The following is a 22,681-nucleotide window of genomic DNA, read 5'->3' as shown; positions in this document are numbered from 1 at the left end:
ACAGGTACTTACATGAGTAGTTTTACTGCTCTGTACTATTGTCTTTTACTTGATTATTATTATTATTGCTAAGTAGATTGATTTTGCATTTAAAGAAATAAACTTCTGAGATAGGAAACATTAGATCCTTAGATTTTTGCATCGTATGAGCTAATGTTTATGCAAATGTGAACAAAATACTCAACATTTTATACATGTCAATGTTTACATCCTTATTATTTATTATGTACATGGTGAATGTGACAAGTTACATGAATTAAAGTTCATTTAAAATCACATTCAGGAAATGTCCTGACATGAAAATCATTTTGTTGCCTGAACTGAAACAACCTGGCAACTTTCTCACCTGGTTCCTCTGTTTTATCTGTCTCACTTTTCTCATGTTTCTCACTTTTCTTGGCCACATCTCTTTTACTGAGTTCTACTAGTTAGAAAACAAAATATATCAAAATACAGTGTATTTATAAATCTGTGAATAACAGCAACAGAAAGTATTATTCTCAGCAAATATTAAGATGATTACATACTAATGAGTGAAAATCAAGCTCAAAAAATTGAAATTGAGCTGAGTGTGATAAGTTACATGAATTAAAATTAATTTAAAATCACATTAGGAAATCTCATGATTCGATAATCATTTTGTTGCCTCAACTGAAACAACCTGGCAACTTTCTCACCTGGTTCCTCTTTTTTATCTTCCTCAATTTTCTCACTTTTCTTAGTTTCCTCTTTTCCACTCTGTTCTACTAGATAGAAAATAAAAATATCAACAGAAAGAATGTATACACATAAATCTATGCACAATATCAACATAAAGCCTTATACTGAGTAAAAATTGAAATCAATGTATCGGAGTGAGTTAAAATCAAGTTAAGACAATCGAGCTGAATGTGACAAGTTGAATTATAATTAATTTAAAATCACATTAAGGAAATTTCCTGACATGAAAATCATTTTGTTGCCTCAACTGAAACAACCTGGCAACTTTCTCACCTGGTTCCTCTGCTTTATCTGTCTCACTTTTCTCATGTTTCTCACTTTTCTTGGCCACATCTCTTTTACTGAGTTCTACTAGTTAGAAAACAAAAAATATTAAAATAAACTGCATTTATAAAAATCTATAAATGATATAAATATAAAGCCTTATTCCCAATAAATATTGAGATGATTACATAGGCATGAGTGAAAATTGAGATCAAAAAATTGAGCTGAAAGTGACAAGTTTAATAAAAGTTAATTTAAAATCATATTAAACAAATATTCTGAACCTGACAACTTTCTCACCTGGTTCCTCTGTTTTATCCCTCTCTCTTTTCTCACTTTTCTTGGCCTCCTCTTTTCCACTCTGTTCTATTAGTTAGAAAACAAAAAATATCAAAATAAAATGTAAATATATAAATACATCTACACAATATGAATTTATAGTCTTACTCTCAATAAATATTGAGATTATTGTATAAGTATGAGGGAAAATCAAGTTAAAAAAATTGTGCTGAATGCAGGCCCAGCGACATGGGTGGGCATTGGGGGGGCACTGCCCACCCACAGAGTCAGCGTGTCCCCCCGGACCGGAGGATGGTTTTTATTTTTTACCTCAGAGTGGCCAACTTTATAATATTCCTATCTTGATTTGATGCAGTAGAGGCTTCTGCACTTCCCCTTCTGTCACTTTTTTCTGCCGTTACAACTGTTTCATCGTTGTTAACACGTCGTAAGCTGTTTTTCCGACCCGCCTTTCAATGCAACATGAGCGCTGAGAAGATTGCGCCGGGTTTAGACCCGGGCAGCAGCGAAGGAGACCTGCTGCTGCTGTGCAGAGATGCACAGCTGTGCGCTACAATCATGTCAGCAAACCAGCAAAACGCAAAGAACTTTGCAGTTTTTTCCCCAAACTAACCGAGTGAGTTGATTAAAGCTGTTGGGTGCAGCAGGTAATGTTAGCTTAATGATGTCTAGCTAAAGCCAATATGTCACATTAAGCTTGTTAACAAGTACAGGCTACTGATGTTGTCCATGTTCAAAGTGGGTAGTACAGGTTACATTCACTTGAGTAACTTTTAGGGGGAAACAGGTACTTACATGAGTAGTTTTACTGCTCTGTACTATTGTCTTTTACTTGATTATTATTATTATTGCTAAGTAGATTGATTTTGCATTTAAAGAAATAAACTTCTGAGATAGGAAACATTACATCCTTAGATTTTTGCATTGTATGAGCTAATGCTTATGCAAATGTGAACAAAATACTCAACATTTTATACATGTCAATGTTTACATCCTTATTATTTATTATGTACTAATAAACATGGTGATTTTATCTTAAAGATTACATACAGGTTTGTTTATGTATTTATATTATAGTAAAACCTTGTTTACCCCGCCCCGCCAAAATAAGCCGATGCACCCCTGCTAACCTCGTCTGGAGCCGGGTTGGCTGAATATGACAAGTTACATGAATTAAAGTTCATTTAAAATCACATTCAGGAAATGTCCTGACATGAAAATCATTTTGTGACCTCAAAACAAACAACCTGGCAACTTTCTCACCTGGTTCCTCTTTTTTATCCTCCTCAATTTTTTGACGTTTCTCACTTTTCTTGGCCACCTCTCTTTTCCCTAGTTGTACTAGTTAGAAAACAAAATATATCAAAATACAGTGTATTTATAAATCTGTGAATAACAGCAACAGAAAGTATTATTCTCAGCAAATATTAAGATGATTACATACTAATGAGTGAAAATCAAGCTCAAAAAATTGAAATTGAGCTGAGTGTGATAAGTTACATGAATTAAAATTAATTTAAAATCACATTAGGAAATCTCATGATTCGATAATCATTTTGTTGCCTCAACTGAAACAACCTGGCAACTTTCTCACCTGGTTCCTTTGTTTTCTCACTTTTCTTAGTTTCCTCTTTTCCACTCTGTTCTATTAGTTAGAAAACGAAAAAAATATCAACATAAAGCCTTATACTGAGTAAATATTGAAATCAATGTATCGGAGTGAGTTTAAATCAAGTTAAAACAATCGAGCTGAATGTGACAAGTTGAATTATAATTAATTTAAAATCACATTCAGGAAATTTCCTGACATGGAAATCATTTTGTTGTCTCAACTGAAACAACCTGGCAACTTTCTCACCTGGTTCCTCTGCTTTATCTGTCTCACTTTTCTCATGTTTCTCACTTTTCTTGGCCACATCTCTTTTACTGAGTTCTATTAGTTAGAAAACAAAAAATATCAAAATAAACTGCATTTATATAAATCTATAACTGATATAAATATAGAGCCTTATTCTCAAACCACCTGGCAACTTTCTCACCTGATCCCTCTTTTTTTTCCTCCTCACTTTTCTCTCTTTTCTCACGTTTTTCACGTTTCTCACTTTTCTTACTCTCCTCTTTTCCACTCTGTTCTAGTAGTTAAAAAACAAAAATACAAAATAAGGTGCATATTTTTTTGAATCTTTGCAAGGACTGCTCTAAGTTGCTTTTTATATTAACAGCATTTTATATTTTTACAATTTATAGCATTTTATATTTTATTTTATCTACAACTACTACTCAGTGGTAGTTGTTATTGTGTCTTGTCTCTATGCTGTAACTGTGAAGTAATTTCCCTGCTGGGATGAATAAAGTACTTCTATTCTATTCTATATTCTATATGTGAAAAACTATGCACAATATGAACATATACATATTGTGCATAAGAATAGTCTTATTCCTAATAAACATGGAGATTTTTACATAATAAATTAAAATAAAGCTCAAAGAAATTGAGTGTAACAAGATACATTAATTAAAATTAATTTAAAATCACATTAAGGAAATCTCCTGATTCAATAATCATTTTGTTGTCTCAACTGAAACCACCTGGCATCTTTCTCACCCGATTCCTCTGTTTTACTTCTCTCACGTTTCTTGACGACCTCTCTTTTACCGAGTTCTGTTAGTTAAACAAAAAAATGAAGTGCTTATATATAAATCTATAAATAATATAACTATATAGCCTTATTCTCAATGAATATTGAGATTATTACATCCAAATGAGTGAAAATTAAGTTTAAAAAATTGAGCTGATTGTGACAAGCTTATGAAAAGTTCATTTGAAATCATACTAAAGAAACATTCTGAACTGATAATCACTTTGTGGCCTTAAATCACCTGACAACTTTCTCACCTGATTCCTCTTTTTTATCCCTCTCTCTTTTCTCACGTTTCTTGGCCTCCTCTTTTCCACTGTATTCTATTAGTTAGAAAACAAAAATATGAAAATAAAGTACATATATATGTATATAAATATATATAAATCAATGCACAATACATATAGCCTTATTCACAATAAATATTGAGATTATTACGCAAGAATGAGTAAAAATCAAGCTAAACAAATTCAGCTGAATGTGAGACGTTACATGAATTAGATTTTATTTAAAATCACATTAAGGAAATCTCCTGACATGAAAATCATTTTGGGACCTCAACTCAAACCATCTGGCAGCTTTCTCACCTGATTCCTCTGTTTTATCTGTCTCACTTTTCCAACGTTTTTCTCGTTTCTCACTTTTTTTGGCCACCTCTCTTTTACTGAGCTCTACTAGTTAGAAAACAAAAAATATCAAAATACAGCGTGTATTTATAAATTATGCATAATATCAATAAATAAAATTATTCTCAGCAAATAATAAGAATATTACACAGGAATGAGTGAAAATCAAGCTCAAAAAATTAAGCTGAAAGTGACAAGTAGAATTAAAGTTAATTTAAAGTCACATTAGGGAAATGTCCTGAATTGATAATAACTTTGTGACCTTAAATCACCTGGCAACTTCCTCACCTAATTCCTCTTTTTTATCCTTCTCTCTTTTCTTGGCCGCCTCTCTTTTACTGAGTTCTGATACTTAAAAAACAAACAAAAAACCTATCAAAATAAAGTGTGCATATACGTATAAATCTATGCATAACATCAATAGATAGAATTATTCTCAGCAAATATTGAGATGAATACATAAGAATGAGTGAAAATCAAGTTAAAAAAATTGAGCTGAGTGTTGCAAGTTGCATGAATTAAAGTTAATTTAAAATCAGACTAAAAAATCTCCTGACTTGATAATCATTTTGTGGTATTAAATCACCTGACAGCTTTCTCACCTGAGTCAAGTTTCTTTCCTCTGTCAATCCTCCTGACCTGATCTCTTCTCTTTTGTTCTATTGCTTAAAAACAAAACAATATTAAAATAAAGTGTATATATATAAATCTCAGGGGTTACATTAATAGATTATTTTGCTTGTTTGACCGTTTTGATTTTAAATTATGGAAAAATCTGAAAGCCGTCAGATAATCTATCATTTTGGCAGATTATAATTTATGCCTGCACTACTCTGTGCAAATGAGCAGACGTTTTCAACTTTACACACAGAACGCATCTAAAGACTGATCTGAGTGATTCAGAAGTCTGCATGTCAAAAGGTGTAGGAGTTCGCTCAAATACGTGTGAAAGAGACAAATGGCAGCTTTGATTCAAAATGGCCGACTTCCTGTCTGGTTTGGGACATGGCTCCAGGAGACTTTTTGGTTGGTCTTGCCATGATACACATATGCAACAAATTTCATGATTGTCAGTCAAAGCTTGGCTTTATAGGTTTCTAGGGGGCGCTGTGGCGAGATTAGGCCACGGCCACCAAATACTGGACTGGATTAGGACCAATCGTAGTCAGTTTGGTGCAGCTCAGCTCATATCGGTGAAAGTTAGAGCCAAAAGTACGGCAATGTCGTGCCCTCTGACTTCGCCACAGCCATACCTCACAGCAAAAACTCTTTGTGCTTTAAAAAAGTGAGACCAACTTGTTATCCGTCTTTTGACACGAGAACATCCTGATTAGGTCAAGACGGTCAGAGATGGAGCTTTCCAAGAAAAAAAAACAACTTCCTGTTTTGAGGGGGCTTGGCTTTGATGATGTCACCATATGACCACATATTATTGTTGGTCATCCAACATGGATGCCTCATACCAAGTTTGGTGCAAATCAGTATTTCTATATGAAAGTTATAGCATTTTGTTTGATTTTGCCACTTAGCCACCCCCCCTAAGCATGCTAAAAAACTCAACATTTTGATAACTTTTAATCCCCCATGACTAAACTGCATGCTGAGTGAAAATGAACCAGATAGCTTAAAATCCGGAGGAGTTCGTTAAAGCTTGAGGTGTATAAATGTGAAAAATGGCCAAATTTGCCCTTTGACCCAAAATGGCCACCTCTCTGTACATTTTAGGACATACATCCAAGCGAGTTTTTTCCTATTCTGGGAGGATCTACCTACGTACAAGGCCTCAGATATCTGCGATGTATGGCTTGGCCTATCTCAGCTCAGCATGGACTCCATTAAAAACCTTTAATGGGACAATTTCAACAATATTTTGAAATTTTTTTGAAAATGTTTAGGCACCAAATCTGCAAACTCTGGCTGAAAAGAATAATAAATAAGATCCACCAGGCCTTTGCAGCGCTTTCACTGCTCGGACCTCATCACTCTCAGTAAATATTGAGATGAGTACACAGGAACGAATGAAAATCAAGCTCAACCTGGCAACTTTCTCACCTGCTCCCTGTTTCCTTCCCCTCTCAATTCTCCTGGCCTCATCTCTTCTAATTTGCTCTATTAGTTAAAAAACAAAGAGATATTAAAATGCTGTATATCGTGTATATAAATCTGCACAAAATATCAATATATAGCATAATTCTCAGTAAATATTGACATATTTACATAGGAATGAGTGAATGAAAATCAAGGCTAATCACAATAGATAAATGCCTACTGTCATTTTCACAACATCAAATGGGACTCAAATGTTGAATATTTTAAAGACATTTAAAATGAATAGCAGAACAGATGAAGATTCAAAATAACTGACATCTGAGACCTTATCAACCCACTGTGGACAATAAATTCACATTAGTTTGACTTGCACCTGAATTTGGATATTTTAGCTTGAAAAAAATAACCAGTTTTCCAAAGCTACCTGGTTGGATATCTGCGCGCACACACACACACACACACACACACACACACACACACACACACACACACACACACCCTCAAGTTAAATGGAAAGTCCCTAATCACAAACGATGCTTCAATAGCTGTGTTTCCATTAGAAAGGTGTGCAAAAATTTGTCAATATTCTGCTGACGTCAAAAAAAATACAATTTCGAAATCCAGTGTTTCCATTAAATAAGAGACACAATTAAAATCACCTGTAAAAAATTTTGTTCATGCAATAAGACAATAAAAAACAGGCTGTATCCAAACACTTCCTGTCGTCGTCTTTGTTATTTCTGCCAGTAGTAACTTCCGGTTGTTGATCATGTGGAAAAAAGTGTCTCCATTGCAGTTGTGCAAAATAAACTAGCATGGATACTAAAAACACATCTCAGTGCAATTTTTATTTTTATTTTTTTTGAGTTTATTGCGTTTCCATTAGGCAAATTTATTTTCATAATCCCAATTTGTAGTTCAATGGAAACGCAGCTCCTGCTGCAAAGTACGGAGGTATTCCTGAATCTGCTAAATATCAGTTGTGCCAAACTTTAACTCCTCCAGAAGATTAAAAAAAAAAAAACACAACCCTCAAATAATCCAATTTATTTTCAATGCCATAGTCCCATCTAAACCAATGAATTAAATATTTTCATCATCACCCGCAAAAAGAGGGTAAAAAGCTGCAGAGTCTGAATCTGAAGTCATGCAAATATGCTTCCAAAGTGCATGCACAGTATGCAGAACAGAAGAAACAGGAATTTTGGTTTTATGACTGCGGGTTGTTTTTAAAATTTGAACTCTCATGGTGGCAATAAATACAGTGTCTATAAAGAGTATTCACCTTTTTGAATGTTTTACCCTTCTATTGCTGTTAAAGTCACTTATGATCAACAAGATTTGACTTTTCTAATAGTAAAAGGTTAGAAAAAATCATCTAAGGTTGATTTCTACAAAATATCGACGGAGTGGCAATTAGAATCCACTGTTGAAGAAAACTCAGATCATGGATTGATTAGAGACTGCCAAAAGGCACATGGGAAGACTGTGGTTAAGAGGAATAAAGTTATTTGGTCTGATGACATCAAAATTGAGCTTTCTGGCCATCAGGCAAGACAGTGAAGCACGGTAGGGGTAGCATCATGCTGTGGGGAAGCTTCTCAGCCGCAGAATCAAGGAAAATCCTAGAATACTGAGAACTACGGATTCCGAGGACATTTATTTTCCAGCTAAAGCTACACAGAGATTTTTGAACACAGCAAAATGGAGGTTCTGGAGTGGTCTAGTCAAAGCCCAGACCTGTCAGAGCTTAGCAGGAAGAATGGAGGAAAACTGCAGAGTACAGATGAGACCGACTGATTTCCAACAGACTTTATGGAATTTATTATTTTTAATACATATTTTTACTTAATTGTCATTATTTTGTATTAATCCGATTTCACTTTGAGATTAAATGTGCTTTTTGTTTTGTATTTTTTCAATATTTTATTGATCAGGATTTTTATGAGCTATAAAAAAGGAAAAAACATGCAAGGGTGTGAATACTTTTTAGAGACGCTGTGAATATTGTGCAGCTGTAATGTTCCTGCCATATCGCCCAGCCTGACTGCAGAGACCTGAGAGACAACATGAGGATGAAATGACGAATGAAAGCTCACCGATGCAGCTTCATGCAGCTCCAGGAGGATAAATAAATTAGCCTACATTTTGACAAAAAACTGTGGACTCAGCTGTAAATATCACTGTGCAACTACAAGGAAAACGTCAAACCTATCAACCAGCCTCACATTTACTGGGCAGCACTTTATTTGAAGGAGTGTGCATAAAACATAAAAACTGTGGCTTCACCAGTCATGAGCATGAAGGAGCTTTTATGAATGTTAATGACGGTTGTCATGAAGTGTCATTTGGTAAATAATCCCATTTTAATCCACATTTTTACTGCAACTTCCAGAGGTCAGCAGAGGTCAACCAATCCTCTGCTCATTCATAATTACAAAATCAAACAAAATTGCCGTCAATCGACTCAACTACATTTGTACAGCAGAAATTCTTACTTGTGTTGCTTTTGCTGTTAAGATATTTATAAAAGTTTGAAGAAGTTAACCGGGCCCCCCTTGTCACCCAAATCTAACAAAATTAGTGTAAAATGTTTGTGCAGTAAAATATTTTGTTTGTGCCACTATCATTTAAATATATTAATGTTTCCAGAGGTCATGAAAGGTCAACCATGCCCCCCACTTTACACAAATCAAATAAAGTTGGTGTCAGACACTTGTGATGGTTTGTGCAGCAAAAGTTTTGGTTGCGCCACTATCATTTTAAAGAGATTAATAAACGTTTCCAGAGGTCATGATAGGTCAACCAACCCCCACCTTCCTCAAACCTAACAAAATTGGTATTGAACGTTTGTGCTATATTTGTGCAGCTTGAAGATATTAAAGAAAGTTTAAAGGTCAAAGGGTTTGATACCAGTTTTGTTAGACTTTGTAAACATGAGTTGGGGGAGTGGTTGACCTCTGATGACCTCTGGAAACTTTTTTATTGATATATTTAAAAAGATAGCAGAACAAATTAAAATTTTTACTGCACAAATGTAGCACAAACAAAATTTGGACTATGTGGGAGGCTGGTTGACCCTTTCACCTAATATCTTCAAAGCAAAAGCAGGACAAAGCAACATTTTTGCTGCACAAACATTTGTCATTATTTTGTGTCATCATTACACTGAGGTGTCATTATTTTTGTTTGTGGTGCCATAATCTTTTCTTAAATTTGGGTAATAATGACACTTAGGTGTCATTAATTACCGAATGACACTTCATGACAACATTCATGAAGACTCCTCCATGTTGATGACAGCGGTTATGTCACGTTTATGAAAATGTCATGTCAGTCTTTTTCACACATCATCCTGTAAAGCATTACTCGATTTCTAACTCAGTCAGCGAGGGGGAAAAAAGGTGATGAGGGCAAAATGGTGACGAGAATGAAAATGAATTGAAACTTTCTACCACAAAACAAAAAATGAATGAAAGTGATGAACATGTATGGGAGTCCATCACACGTGACCCAGTGGATGGTTACTTCCTGCTCTAATGATGAACTGTGTGGCGTATTTTTGCGAGCCGGGCCTTGTGTGTCTGATCTACTGCTGGCCTCTGTGCAGGTTGGTGAGGAAGCACGGCGGTCTCAGACACATACCGTCTTTGTAGGACAGACTGGTGGTGGAGTATTTTTTGCGGTGTGCACGTGCGTAGTCCTGCAGGTTAGGGGCGCTAGAGGAGCCACCGAGGACGGTGGTGCTGAAGAGTCCGGCGCACTGAGAGCCTGCGAGGGTTAGTGACCGGAACATAAACATGCTGTTACTCAAACGGCTCATCAGCAGGAGACAGACAGAGACACAAACTGACAAGCAGAAACAAAGACTGGAGGTTTTTAAACTGTCTAGGATGAATTTGGTCCTCATTAGATCTTCAAATGAAGCAAATACAACAGAAGAACCTTAGATATTAATACAAAAACTTTCAGAACCACAGTATCTGCATGTTTCAAGTCAAATTGAACACTTTTTATGCCATTTTGAATTAAATTAAAAAGAATCTATTCTGCAAAATTAACATTTTGGACGTCTTTTTACTTCCATTTTGGTTTCCACTGTTTGTAAAAACAATACAAGCGCTTAAAAACCCACCCAGACATTTCTTTAATGATAATTTAATGTTTTTTTGGTTTCTGGAAAATTAGCAGTCTCAAAATCTTTCTTAATGTAACACCATGAATTGCCAGGCAATGCCCCGCTACCTAGCAACCCCAGCCTGTTACCTAGCAACCCCAGCCCGTCCCCTACAGCCCAAGTGGAGCACCTGCACATTTGGTCAGCTGGTTTTACCTACATTTGTTTCCAGAAAGCTTTGGTAGATCAGAGAGGTTCATTCCCAGCAGCCCTGTTTAAGCCGCTTTAATCTAATTCCAGTCCGTTTGACTACAAAGTCCGGTTCAGTTTGAGAGGATAAACTGTCTAAATCATTCCTAAGGGTGCCATTTCTGCAAATTGTAAAATTTTCCTGTAAATTTTTCTTAATTCTGCAATATTTTGTTTAAAACCGTCTCAGTGCTGCCCTCTTTGGGTTGAGCGGTGGTTACTGCAGTTGGATTCTCCCATTGGCTCCAGCAGGGTGGCTTGGTTGGTGTCTGCATCCGATAGCCGGCCGTTCGGCTCACTCAGAAGAATAACGAGTGTTTATCAAAAGCGTTTCTGATTTATTTGCAACGTGATCTTCTCACCTTGTATTCACTTCATTTTTAAACCTCTAAGACCAGTTCAAGTTTTAATTTACCAAACCTTCCCTTTGTAAAAAAACCTTCAATTTAAAAAATTGCTATCATCATATTTTCCCCTTATCATTTGAATGTGTCAGAATTAGCATCACCATGCAAACAGAGGGCAGAGAAGGAAAAAACTACAGTGGAAAGAGCCAGTATGAAGGATATTTATCTGTGAATATTTATCTGTGAATATTTATCTGCGATGCTTCAGGCAGCTCAGACTGCAGTGGAGGGAGGGCAGAAAAGTTCTGATGGTTCTGATTAGAAAGACACCAAAATGATCCACAAAAGTACAGATAAACATTAAGAAGTGATTCGAAAGAACTGTAAACTCAAACTGTGGCATTTCCTCCCAAAAAGACAAATCAAAGTTCTGAACAGGTGCATCTCAAAAAATTAGAGTACCGATGAAAAGTTCTGTCAGGTTGGTGCCAATTCCTGGATGGAAACCCAAATCATCACAAACATAAAGCAACCTGGATTTTTCTATCACAGCTTTTCCTTCCACTCAACTTTCTACTTATATTAAGGCTGGGGTGGCTGAGCAAACAACTGAATAATTTGAAGAAATTAGCTGGACATGTTAGATCTCAACAACTAGAAGCTTTTTTCATAAAACAACTTTTTCCTTGTAATTTTCAGACGACTTTCTGGTAAAATTGCACCTTTAGTCGGGTAATGGAACAATATTCTCATAATTAAACAAAAATACTCATAGCATGACCCTTATACTGCACCATACAACTAGCAGGAGGGAAAATTGAAATAAAAGCCACTTTTTGAAAATACTTTGTCACAAGAAAGAACAACCTTAAAATTGGAACTGGTATGAAAAGAAAAATTATTTTTACATAACATCCCCCAGCCTTAATTTAATCGCTTGGATGCAGCAAAGCTTCACTAGTATTAATGTTTTGAAACTTATTGAAGCGAATTCTGTGTTCATTTCAGTATTTAAACAAACATTTAAAATATAACTATAATTAATCTAGAAAATAAAATAAAATTTTTGCTGAATTTGAAACTTTTTTAAGTTAATCTAATTTATCAAGATGTACCTGTTGATTTCAGGTTAAATCTGAACCACAGAGGAAACAGCTTGAAGTTCTACTTTCTTCATTTTCGTTTTCTAAACTTGCAGTCAAAGTTCAAAGGTCATGTTAAGGAAATGCACAGCCTGCACTCCATGTTATTACATCTCCTCCAAACATAAACCATAATCCACAGGGGACCGGTTAATGATGTGTGCGGTTGCCGTAGCAACAATGTGGGGGTTTTTGTTGCCTTGTTTTTGTTTGATGTTTTTTCCTTCACCTACCTAAGCCGCTTTGTTTCATCTCTGGAGACTGACGTGAGATGGAGAAGAGACGGTAGTTGCCGACTTTAGAGGAGGAGGTTTCTGAGAGGACCTGGAGGGGGTCAGAGGGCAGGATGACTTAGGGAGATGGAGTGGCATCAAACCATAGAGGAAAAGCTGCAACTGCACAGAATAAACCAATTTTGCTCAAAAGCAAATGAATGAGATGTGATTTTGTTTACGGACTAAAAAATAAAACTAAAAATGGTTAGAACTAAAAATGGTGGTTCCACGCCTTCCTGGGTTCAGTCTCACCTCCATTGATCCGGTTTTGTGATTGCGAATGAGCGGCGACCGCTTCTGAATGGTGATCGGCTCCGACGCGGGAACGGCGCGGTCCGTTTCGTCTCGCGTCAGGTCCTCCAGACTGCTGCGCTCCTCCTTCTTCTGCCCGTTCTGAGGAACACACAGCTGGAGCCTGGATGTCCTCCACATCGGGACGTTTTTAAACTTCACGGTGTTTACCTGTCGCGTCACCTCTGATGAGGCGGGTCTGAAGCCGAATCCGTGCGGCACGTGCTCGTCCTCGTCCACGCCCTTAACGCCGGGGCTGAAGTGGAGCTCCACGTGGAACCGCTCCTCAGAGGAAATGTCCTTCAGGCAGACCATGTTTAAGACAATTAATGCTTGATTATTAAGTTTTTTATCTGTTTGTTACAGACACGCTGCATGTTATTGTTTACATCTGGAAATGTCACGCACCCGCACAACGCTGGAGGGCAAAAAGACGATTCTAACTCTTGCTGCTGATACAGGAGAGCAATTTCATGAACAAAATGAAACCTGCAGCTGAAGGTATCATTAACTTAGTGCAGTGCAGCAAAGGGAAAAACCTTTGAGGAAAAACTCAAAACCACTTGTAACCTTAACTTTTCCCGCTCTCTGTCGGCTATGCTGCATGCAGATCCGTTGCCATAGCAACTGACTAACAACAGGTCCACTAGTGTATCAGGATTCAAAGCCAAAAAAAAATCCCTACAAATATTTTCCACACAAAGAACAGAATATTCAGTCCATTACAGTTTTCTGTTTTCAGGCTTGATGTTTATTTTGTGATAATTAATAAGTGATCGCTGTGGTAGATTAGCTGTCACTGCTAGCTAATCTAACACAGCGGTAGTTTGTTTATTAGCTCATTTAAACCCTTGCTCTACAATGATCTGTCTCATAAAGCATCAGCAACTCACCTTATTGTTGTCTTCGTAGAGCATGATGACAATCTGTGTCATGTAGTTGAGTTCGGCGACCTCATTGAGGTAATCCATGGCGCGTTTCCACTGCTGGTCCTTCTCCTCCTGTCTCAGACGCAAACGGAGAAAATATCACCCTGATCTTCACGTCTTTTCATAAAAACACTCCAGAATCTGCAGGAATCACTGTTTGCTTACGTCGAGCAGGCTTCCGTATCGGAAGATGCTGAGCAGGGAGTGGACGTGGCTCTCACTGGTGAAATATAACCGAGTCCTGACATGACGGCCAGGTGACAAAACGCCACGAGAATACCTGCAAACAGGAAGTAAAAATAAAACATGGCTACCTATGTTTACTCTCCGTTAAACATTTATTCTGTATTAAAATTTAACTTACAGAGGATGAAGCTTGTTGACAAACTCGTCTCCGTGCGTCCTCTGCAGGTCAAGCTGGATCTTCCTGACCAGAGGGAGGCAGTAAGCGTAAGCTATGTCCAGCTTCTCAGCTCTATTTATGCCGTACTCCTGCAAAAACACACAAAAAATAAACTACTCAGGTGGCTCAATTCATTAACGTTTCTGGGCTTCGCATCCAGAATGTGATGGGTCACATTAGTAAATATTTACACTTCCTCACCGATTAAAAACATATCCAAACAAAAGAAAACCTAATTAAATATACAAATAACCAGTGGTGGGAACCGCTAGCTGAAACGTTAGCTGCACTAACCCTGAAGCACTGAACATAAACATTAGTTCTGCTAACGCTAAAGCGCTAGACCAACGCCAGCAGAAGCTAGTGCTTGATATATTTCTATCAAAATACATCAATTTAAATGTTTTATGATGCTAATAAATAGTTTTATTATATCTTGTCTTCTTTTGTTTATTTTGTACCTTTTTACATATCTTGTTTGAAATAAAGTTATTAGAAAATATAGAAAGGATCCGAACTGCTGCACACAAGCAGACTTCAATTTAAAAGCATGAATATAAATGTCTAACTGCTGGACAAATGTCAACAGTTGATAAACAAACCTTCAACCACAAAGTTTATTCAACCGAAATATTACTAAACAAATTAGTGCTTTAGAATTTATTCAGAAAAAGTAATTTAAGGGAAGCTAAGAGGTCTAAATATTTTCAAAGTTAGCAAAGATGTTAAACAAAGAATCAGCCCTGCTATTAGTGTGTCAGCATAAGTGTGCCCAATATTTCAAATATTGTTAATCAAAAGCATAAGGAACATAAGCAACTGACAATACTGGTAAAAATGTGGAAAAACTTTAAAGTAAACAACATTTTGTAATATTTGTCACATTTTGAACCCATCGGCAAATAGACCCCACCTATTCGCAGATGGGTTCATCATATATTACTAATTATTTATTATTATAAAATAATTTAATTAGAAAAGCAGCTCTAGGCTCCTTCGTCGTCCTCCAACCTGCGGGATGACGATGTCGGCTAGCGCTCGCGACAGCCGGAACAGCTCCTGCGTGTCCTTCAGGCCGAGCGTGGCGTTGTGAATGACGTCATACTTCACGCAGTCGTAGATGTCGGGGATCTTGCTGATGTCGTAGCGGCCGTTCTTCATGCGGAAATCCTTCTCCAGCTTGCTCCAGCGCTGCAGCATCAGCTCCAGAGTCTCGCTGTGGTAGAGCTGCAGGTCTGGAGGGAGAGGAGAAAAACATCCTGCTAGCTGAAGAAACGCAGCCAAACACGTCAGGAAGGGTCGATTTCATGTTTCTGTACTGGAAGAGTTTGGGTTCTCCATTCTGGTGCGGATCTGAGAGGTGAGGCTCTGAATGAGTGTGTAGACCTCATCACATGTGGCCACCGGGTTCTTCACTGTTTTCATTGAATTCAAAAGAGACGTAGCGCAGGTCGGGGCCAGCTGTAACAAAACAAAACACAGACCAGGGTCACCAACGAGTATCACTAAACAAACAAAACAAAACATGTCGCTTCACTAAACAGACATGTTTGCTGTTTTTTAAAGCAACAGACGCTCAGGTCCGACTTCGTCCAAACGGCCTCTTTTACAGGATTCATGTGAATTTCCTGGACTCTCCAGAGTTCAATGTCATTTAGTTATAAATATGAAAAAAATTAAACCCAAACTGAACTACAGAAAGGATAGAAGTCACAAAGAAGGAGGGACACGAAGAGGGAGTGAAGAGTAAGAAGGAAGTAAGGAAGGCAGGAAGGAAGGAGACAAAGGAAGGATAAAAATGAAGCAAGGAAGGATAAGGAAGACGGATAAAAATGTAGGAAGAAATGAAAGATAAGAGGAAAGGAGAGAAAAAAAAGTAGGTAAAAGGGCCGAATAAAAAGGAACGATGGATAAGAAGGAAGGAAAAAGGAAGAATGGCAGGAAGGATACAAAGAAAGAAAGAAAGAATAAAAAAGTAGGAAGGAAAAATAAGAAAGTAGGAAGGAAGAAAGATATATAAATAAAGAAGGATGAAAAGGAAACAATGAACAACAAGAAGGGAAAAAAGAAGGAAGGAAAAAGGGGAAGGAAGGATGTAGGAAGACAAATATATATATATATATATTGTATCTTTAGCCATAAAATAAACTTGAATAGTTTATATTTGTGTTTTTTTCATGCAGCTGGACAATGTAAATGTCAGTCTTTTTAACGTTTTCTTTAGATTTTGATCTCGTTCAGCCTACTTCATGTCAACTGTGTTCGGATAGTTTCTGCTCTGAAAGCATCCGTTTTCTGGTGATGGTTGTTCTTCCTGGCTTCTTTTCACACTCTGACCACTTCCCTGTTGAAATGTTTCAGCTTCGGTTTAACCATGATGTTTGTGGGAGTCATGGCAAGTTAAAAATAACGAGCTGAGGTGGAGGAGCTGTCGCGGTTTAGATTTGAAACATGGAAACAAAATGTGTTTTCTTTAACCAGCAACCACAGAAACAGCCTCAGCCAGTGCTGGAAACTTTAACGCATTTATTAGTAGGGATGTACAATATGGCATAAAACTCATATCACATTATCTATTGTGATGGGTTGCAGTAATGATAAATATCGCAATATGTTTTTATAGAAATAAAAAAAAAAATCACATACTAATTGAGTTGAATAGATATATTTATGTGTTCAAACTTATTTTAGGTTATTTTGTGGATGTTATTTGCATGTAAGTGTTTGTTTTATGCTGCTGCTTGTCGTTACCAGGTTTTCCTTAAATAATCTAACTTTAAGGGCAATGACAGGCAGCCGCATAATCTCCCTGGTTAAATCAAAGTTAAATAAATAAAAGAAAAATATGTATCTACATGGAAACACAATAACTTTACTGTAATGGGTGTCTGTGTTGAATCCTGCTTTTCTTCCCAGAGTTGTGGCTGGAACCTGTAGTCTGCTTTAGAAGCACATGCTTCGTTTTAAAGAGGTGAAACAAAACAACTTTTTTTTTCCAGTATGGCTGTTCACATTTCTATATACAACTTACGTATATGTGATCTCCTGTACGCGCTGCAGAAGACCTGAAAGTGTCCTGCATGCACAGTAGATGGCGTAGTAACGTCACACACAGAGAGCATGCTCAGCGTTTTGCCAACCGCCATAAAGAAGAAGAAGAAGAAGTGCTCCGTGTTTGCGGAAGTAAACATGGATGCTAATGACCGGAGCTAGCTCATTAAAAACTTAATCTTCATTATAGTGCGCTATGATTGTTGCTTTTCTTCCCGCTTGCTCTCATCAGGACGCAGAATAGTGACGTTTGTTGAGCATCAATGACGTTCAGGTCGGATGAATGCGACCTGGCCGTACAGACACAGGCTAATTTGAAATGATCAGCTACGTATCGTTTATCCAGGTGGCGTGGGTCGCATTCGGAAAAGTCCGATCTGTGTTGTTCAGACTGGCTTGATGCAGGTCGCTTTAAGGCAAAAGAGCCAGCGTGAATGCAGCCTGTCAGGGGTTCCTACTTGTTAGTGTGATGAAGTTTGTTGTCTGACTCGTTACCCGGTCGTAGTCCTCGTCGTTGAACTCGCGGTCCCGCTGCAGGATCTCGTGCAGCCGGGCCTTGACGCGGTGCTGGCAGCTGCTCAGCGAGTCGCTGTCGTTGTCCAGCAGCCCGTTCATGTTGGCGCTCTTCACCATCTGCACCAGGATGGGCGTCAGCTCCCCCTCCAGAGCCAGCAGGCCCTGCTCACACACACACACACCGACACACACACACAAAATCTGTCTTTATTTCTGACAATGTTTCTAAAGTGAGTGGAAAACATCTCATTTTGGATCTCAGAACCTGTGCAGCTTAAACTGTTTGGGATCTGCAAAACTTCATTCTGCTTCTAAAAAATACAAATAAAAAATGTAAATGGTGCCACATGCAGGGCCATTGCTAAACACAAATGCTTGGAGTTGGACCCATACTCTACTCCGGCCAACTCCCAGAACAGGAATGATCAACGATTCTGTGTTTTTCAGAGCATTTCTCTATATTTGGTGGAGGAAATTTCAGGTTCACTAAGGCAGTAGATTTGGAAAAAAAATAATAATCTCACTTTAAATTCAGAAACCTAACTTTCTTTCTCTAAATTTTGACTTTTTTCTCAGAATTTAGAATTTTTTTCTCAAAATTCTGACATTATACTCAGAATTGTGACTTTAATTACCAAGTGTCAGACTTCTGAGATTAATCTTAAAATTGTTTTATTTTTTTTTCATTGGCCCTAATCCTCTTCCGTAGAACTGACTGAAATGACCCAAATCAATTATATGTAACAATACAGAACTAGAATAAAATCAACAAGTTTCTGGCTTTACAAAGGGAACTGACTCATAAACATGACATGTTTTGTTTTCGTAAGGAAAATTAATCAGGAGTTTATTAAAACCAGAAAAGATCAGGAATTCTGCAGATCTATTCCACGTCCAGTTAATTATCTTAGATTAATAGACTTTGCTGTTCCGTAGTGAATAGCTGCATGGAAAAAGAAGCTTTGTGATGTTTTTTTGTGTACAGTAAAAATATTAATCCTGCTTCTCTGTCCCCCAATTTCCAATCATCCCGAATCCAAAAGAAGCTGTGAAATCAGAGTGAACATTTAGCTTTAGATGGTTCTCAGGCACCAACTGAACAACTAGAGGTTAAAGCGTTAAATTCAATTTGTAAAATGGCGGAAACTCAAATATTTTTCCAGACCCAGAAAAACACACAGTAAATAAAACTTGATAATTTTCCGCTTATTGCTGGTTCATCATTAACGTGATCATATGCTGAATATTACAGAATACCTTTGCGAAGGAAGCCGCCGTCATCTGCACCCGGCCTTCGTCCGACGCGTAGATCTTCAGGTCGTGTCTGTAGGTGCTGTGTAACCGTAGCAACCCGCAGCCCGGAAATCCAGCATAGTCTCCTACATCAAACCAGCAAGAATGGCGTCAACAAACTTGGATGCTGCTTTCTAAACACAATGAGCTTTTTCACATTTTGTTTCTTCCGAGGATTTTATTGGGATCTTCTGAGATGAAGCAACAGAAAACAAAGAGGTGGAAAGAAATTCCACTGAAGTAAAAATCTGAATGGTGTGGAAACCAAAACAAATGTGTAAACCTGCTGCAGCAAGCAATTAATCAATGAATCAATGAATCATATGATCAATTAAAGGGATTCTGATATGTTCTATTCTGATGATTAATATTTTGTTTTCAGAGATTGTAATAATTTCTTGTTTTTAGAATTTTGGCTTTGTATTTCTGTTTTATTTATTGTTTTTGGATGTTGTGCTTTACTTTGGATATTTAAAATATCTTCTAGTCCAAGTATTGACTGGAACTGAGAAATTAAGTACAATGGCGTAATACGGTCGTCATAGAAAGTAAAGAAATAAAAGAGTAAATTTCAGCTAAAAAATGCAGAAATTTTTAGATTAATCACAAACACTTAAAAAAAAGAGAAAATTTTTGAGCTCCAAAAGTAAAAAAAATTGGTAAAAAAAAATATATCTGAAATTTTGAAATTGATCAAGAAAATTTTCTATAAAAATATCTTTAAAATTTGAGTTTCAAAAGTCAAAGATTTGCAAGGAAAAAACTCAAACATTTTTAGATTAATTTGAGATATTTTTCTTTTTTTCTAGGAAATTTCTTTTGAGGATTTTGGAGGAAATTTACTCCTTTATATTCATCTAGAATGGCTCTAACACACCACCATTTTCTGTAGAAAATTAAAGTTTATTGATATTTAAGTGAGACAACTTGCATTATAATGCCATTATCAATATATTACTTGATGGCATCAAAACAACAATATTATCACTTATTGCAATAACTATTGCCACAATTTATCGCTCAGCAAGATTAATTATGGTGTCTGGCCCATATGGGAGTCCAACGCCAGCAGGAGAAATGGCTCCTGGATTTTAGCCAAAAACAAAACAGAAATCCTCAAACCGCTAAAATCTGACGTCACTCCGTTTTTGTTTACATTTCATATAGAAGGAAGTTGCGCTCAGCGCCTTCTACAGAGGTTTTTGTGTTATTTCCTTCTGTGGTTCTCGGTGCAGCGCCACCAGAGGTACTCCATTAAGCAAGTTTATTTTTGTAATTCTAATTTATGTGATTTTAAGCAATTCTCACCTTGACCGCCAGGGTATATGCAGCGAAAGGCTCTGCCCAGCTCCTCCGCCTGCACCCGGCCAGCAGGAGTCAGCTCTCCTCCCCACTTCAGCACCAGCAGTAGGGACTGACCTTCCTTACGTGTGTCTGAAACGGACCGAACCAGTAAAATTAAAAACTGATATGAACATAAATCTTAAATCTGGAGGATGTAACTTTTATTTTAAAAAAAAAAGTTTATTTGTTAAAACTGTCACCATGTTGTGGCAGTTTAATATGAGACGGATAACCTGTGAAAAAACAAAATCTCCTTCACCTCCATCATGAGCTATGGTTGCAGTCAACATCCAATCAGAGTCAGGAGGCGGGTCTTAGAGCTGTCAATCAACCTTGTGAACATTAGTGGGCTAATGTCAGAGAACCAACTCATCACTACAGGCTGTTATCCAAAATCATCCGTGGCTATACTAACTAGCCTTAGCATTCAAGGGATTGATTGACAGTGCTAAGACCCGCCTTCTGGCTCTGATTGGTTGTTTCTGGTTAGCACTGGGAGAAGGAGGAGAAGCTCGATTTGTTCACAGATCATCTGTCTCAACCCATCCTGTCACGACATTCTAACAGTTTCACCAAATATGTAAAAACATATTCCTTATAAAAGTTGCAAACTGCAGGTTTAAATAAACGAACAAATAAATGTGTGAACCTTCGTCTTCGCTGGAGGTTTTCGGCTGCCCATGGGGCAGGTAAGTCAGCTGCACTTTCCTGTTGATCCCAGAGAAGTGACCGTACCTTTAGAACCAGAAAAATATCAAAAAACAAAAATACTTCCAAAGTTTCTCAAGCATTTTTGATTTGATTATCATAACTAATCAACATTAAAACTGTAAATTGGGCTTATAAAAGTTATTTTAAGAGCAGAAATATTGAAACTTTAACTTTTGGGGCTCTGTTTCCACCAGTAGAGGTCAACTTGCTGGTGTTAACCCTGTCGTTTGTGGTTTATGCACCTTTTTCTACTGCAGATTTTCCTTCCAATTTCCTTTAACATACCATATTTTCTGAACTATAAATCTCAAGTTCTTTTCATAATTTGGCTGGTTCTGTGACGAATGCATTTTTCCCCTCTTTATAAGCTTGGTTTTGACTACAAGCATTTGAGAATAAGTTCATGTTTTTCTGTGGCTGGAAAACAAGCCGTTTAAAAACTTTCCTATCTAATTTCCCTTTCGGGATCAATAAATTACTTTTAAATTGAGTTCATTGTTATGTCACATTTCACGGCCACTGCGCCGTTACCTAGCAACCCTAGCTGAGCAAATCTCTGTTACCTAGCAACCGAAGCGGAACTCCAGCCGGATTGGCCAGCTTTTGTTGTTGACTCACCATCCAAAAACAACTTGTTGCATTCCTGATGGTTGTGCAGGAGGTTCTGCTAATGCTTTTCAAAAATGTACGGTTGTATAATTACGCATCTGATTGGAGCCATTTTCAGGTGCGAGTATAAACGTTGAGGTGGGGGGCGTGGCCAGCAGCAAGTTATTTGGATTTAAAGTGACAAGATGCCCTAAAACAGCTCAAAAATCAGATCACCTGAGGATGATTTTGTTTAAAAAATGTAATGAACATATTTTGTATAGGCCATATATCTATTCTAACCTGTTAAAGGAAGTATAATAAGCAAATTTTAACCTGTGTTTCAGGAAAGCATGCATCGTCTGTTACTGAACTCACTGCAGGCTTATCAGAAGAACTGCAACCTTGTAAAGACGGACTGGTTTCAATCATAAAAAAGGCCCAAAGCATTCTGCTATGACCTCATAGGTCTGCTTCCACTCTTTTCTCAGCAGACGTTTATTTTATAAACAGTGAGAAAACTGAGCAGCGAGCTTTTAAGGAAGTTGGAGGAGAACAAGGACAAAATCGTCCAACAAAAGCTAATTTATCACAGGCTGCGGCCATGCTTGTGCTTTTAATAACCTGGTAAGAAGTTGCCATTTTTAGGAGCTTCCAGGGAAACGAGGTTAATCATCAGACTTTCTTCACCTACATTTCTAAAACCGTCTTCAGCTGCTCCAGTTTGGACTTCTTTTCTTCGATCTCGCAGTCGTTGCGCTGCCCCAGATCAATCAGCAGCTGCCGGGTGATGTCCAGCACCTCCTGTGAGACGGTCAGAAGGAGAA

At 37.4% G+C, this 22,681-nt stretch overlaps 1 protein-coding gene across 50 annotated transcripts in view; it reads right to left on the bottom strand.

Annotated features, from left to right (window-relative positions):
* Positions 1-22,681, bottom strand: part of ppip5k1a (diphosphoinositol pentakisphosphate kinase 1a) — a 62,969-nt gene that overhangs the window by 25,435 nt on the left and 14,853 nt on the right. For 8 of the 50 annotated variants that reach the window (XM_028015647.1, XM_028015648.1, XM_028015653.1 and 5 more), the window contains exons 13-30: positions 22,549-22,658; positions 21,205-21,290; positions 20,520-20,645; positions 19,176-19,297; positions 17,898-18,080; positions 15,671-15,812; positions 15,363-15,586; positions 14,313-14,440; positions 14,114-14,228; positions 13,913-14,020; positions 13,191-13,319; positions 12,981-13,121; positions 12,687-12,777; positions 10,244-10,369; positions 6,602-6,658; positions 5,152-5,214; positions 4,838-4,900; positions 4,511-4,597 (exon numbers count right to left, since the gene is read on the bottom strand). In XM_028015647.1, coding sequence (XP_027871448.1) covers positions 4,511-4,597; positions 4,838-4,900; positions 5,152-5,214; positions 6,602-6,658; positions 10,244-10,369; positions 12,687-12,777; positions 12,981-13,121; positions 13,191-13,319; positions 13,913-14,020; positions 14,114-14,228; positions 14,313-14,440; positions 15,363-15,586; positions 15,671-15,812; positions 17,898-18,080; positions 19,176-19,297; positions 20,520-20,645; positions 21,205-21,290; positions 22,549-22,658 — 2,101 coding nt within the window. Of the gene's footprint in view, positions 1-346; positions 422-472; positions 747-993; positions 1,072-1,284; positions 1,351-2,546; positions 2,626-2,878; positions 2,930-3,142; positions 3,218-3,323; positions 3,417-3,889; positions 3,947-4,180; positions 4,247-4,510; positions 4,598-4,837; positions 4,901-5,151; positions 5,215-6,601; positions 6,659-10,243; positions 10,370-12,686; positions 12,778-12,980; positions 13,122-13,190; positions 13,320-13,912; positions 14,021-14,113; positions 14,229-14,312; positions 14,441-15,362; positions 15,587-15,670; positions 15,813-17,897; positions 18,081-19,175; positions 19,298-20,519; positions 20,646-21,204; positions 21,291-22,548; positions 22,659-22,681 lie in introns of those variants that run through there. The other 42 variants (XM_028015656.1, XM_028015658.1, XM_028015661.1 and 39 more) reach the window with 22 other exon arrangements.

The sequence above is a fragment of the Xiphophorus couchianus genome, chromosome 4, assembly GCF_001444195.1.
Source record: "Xiphophorus couchianus chromosome 4, X_couchianus-1.0, whole genome shotgun sequence".
Taxonomy (NCBI): Eukaryota; Metazoa; Chordata; class Actinopteri; order Cyprinodontiformes; family Poeciliidae; genus Xiphophorus; species Xiphophorus couchianus.
Note: the sequence above shows the minus strand (reverse complement) of the source record. Positions and strands in the feature narration are given on the sequence as shown.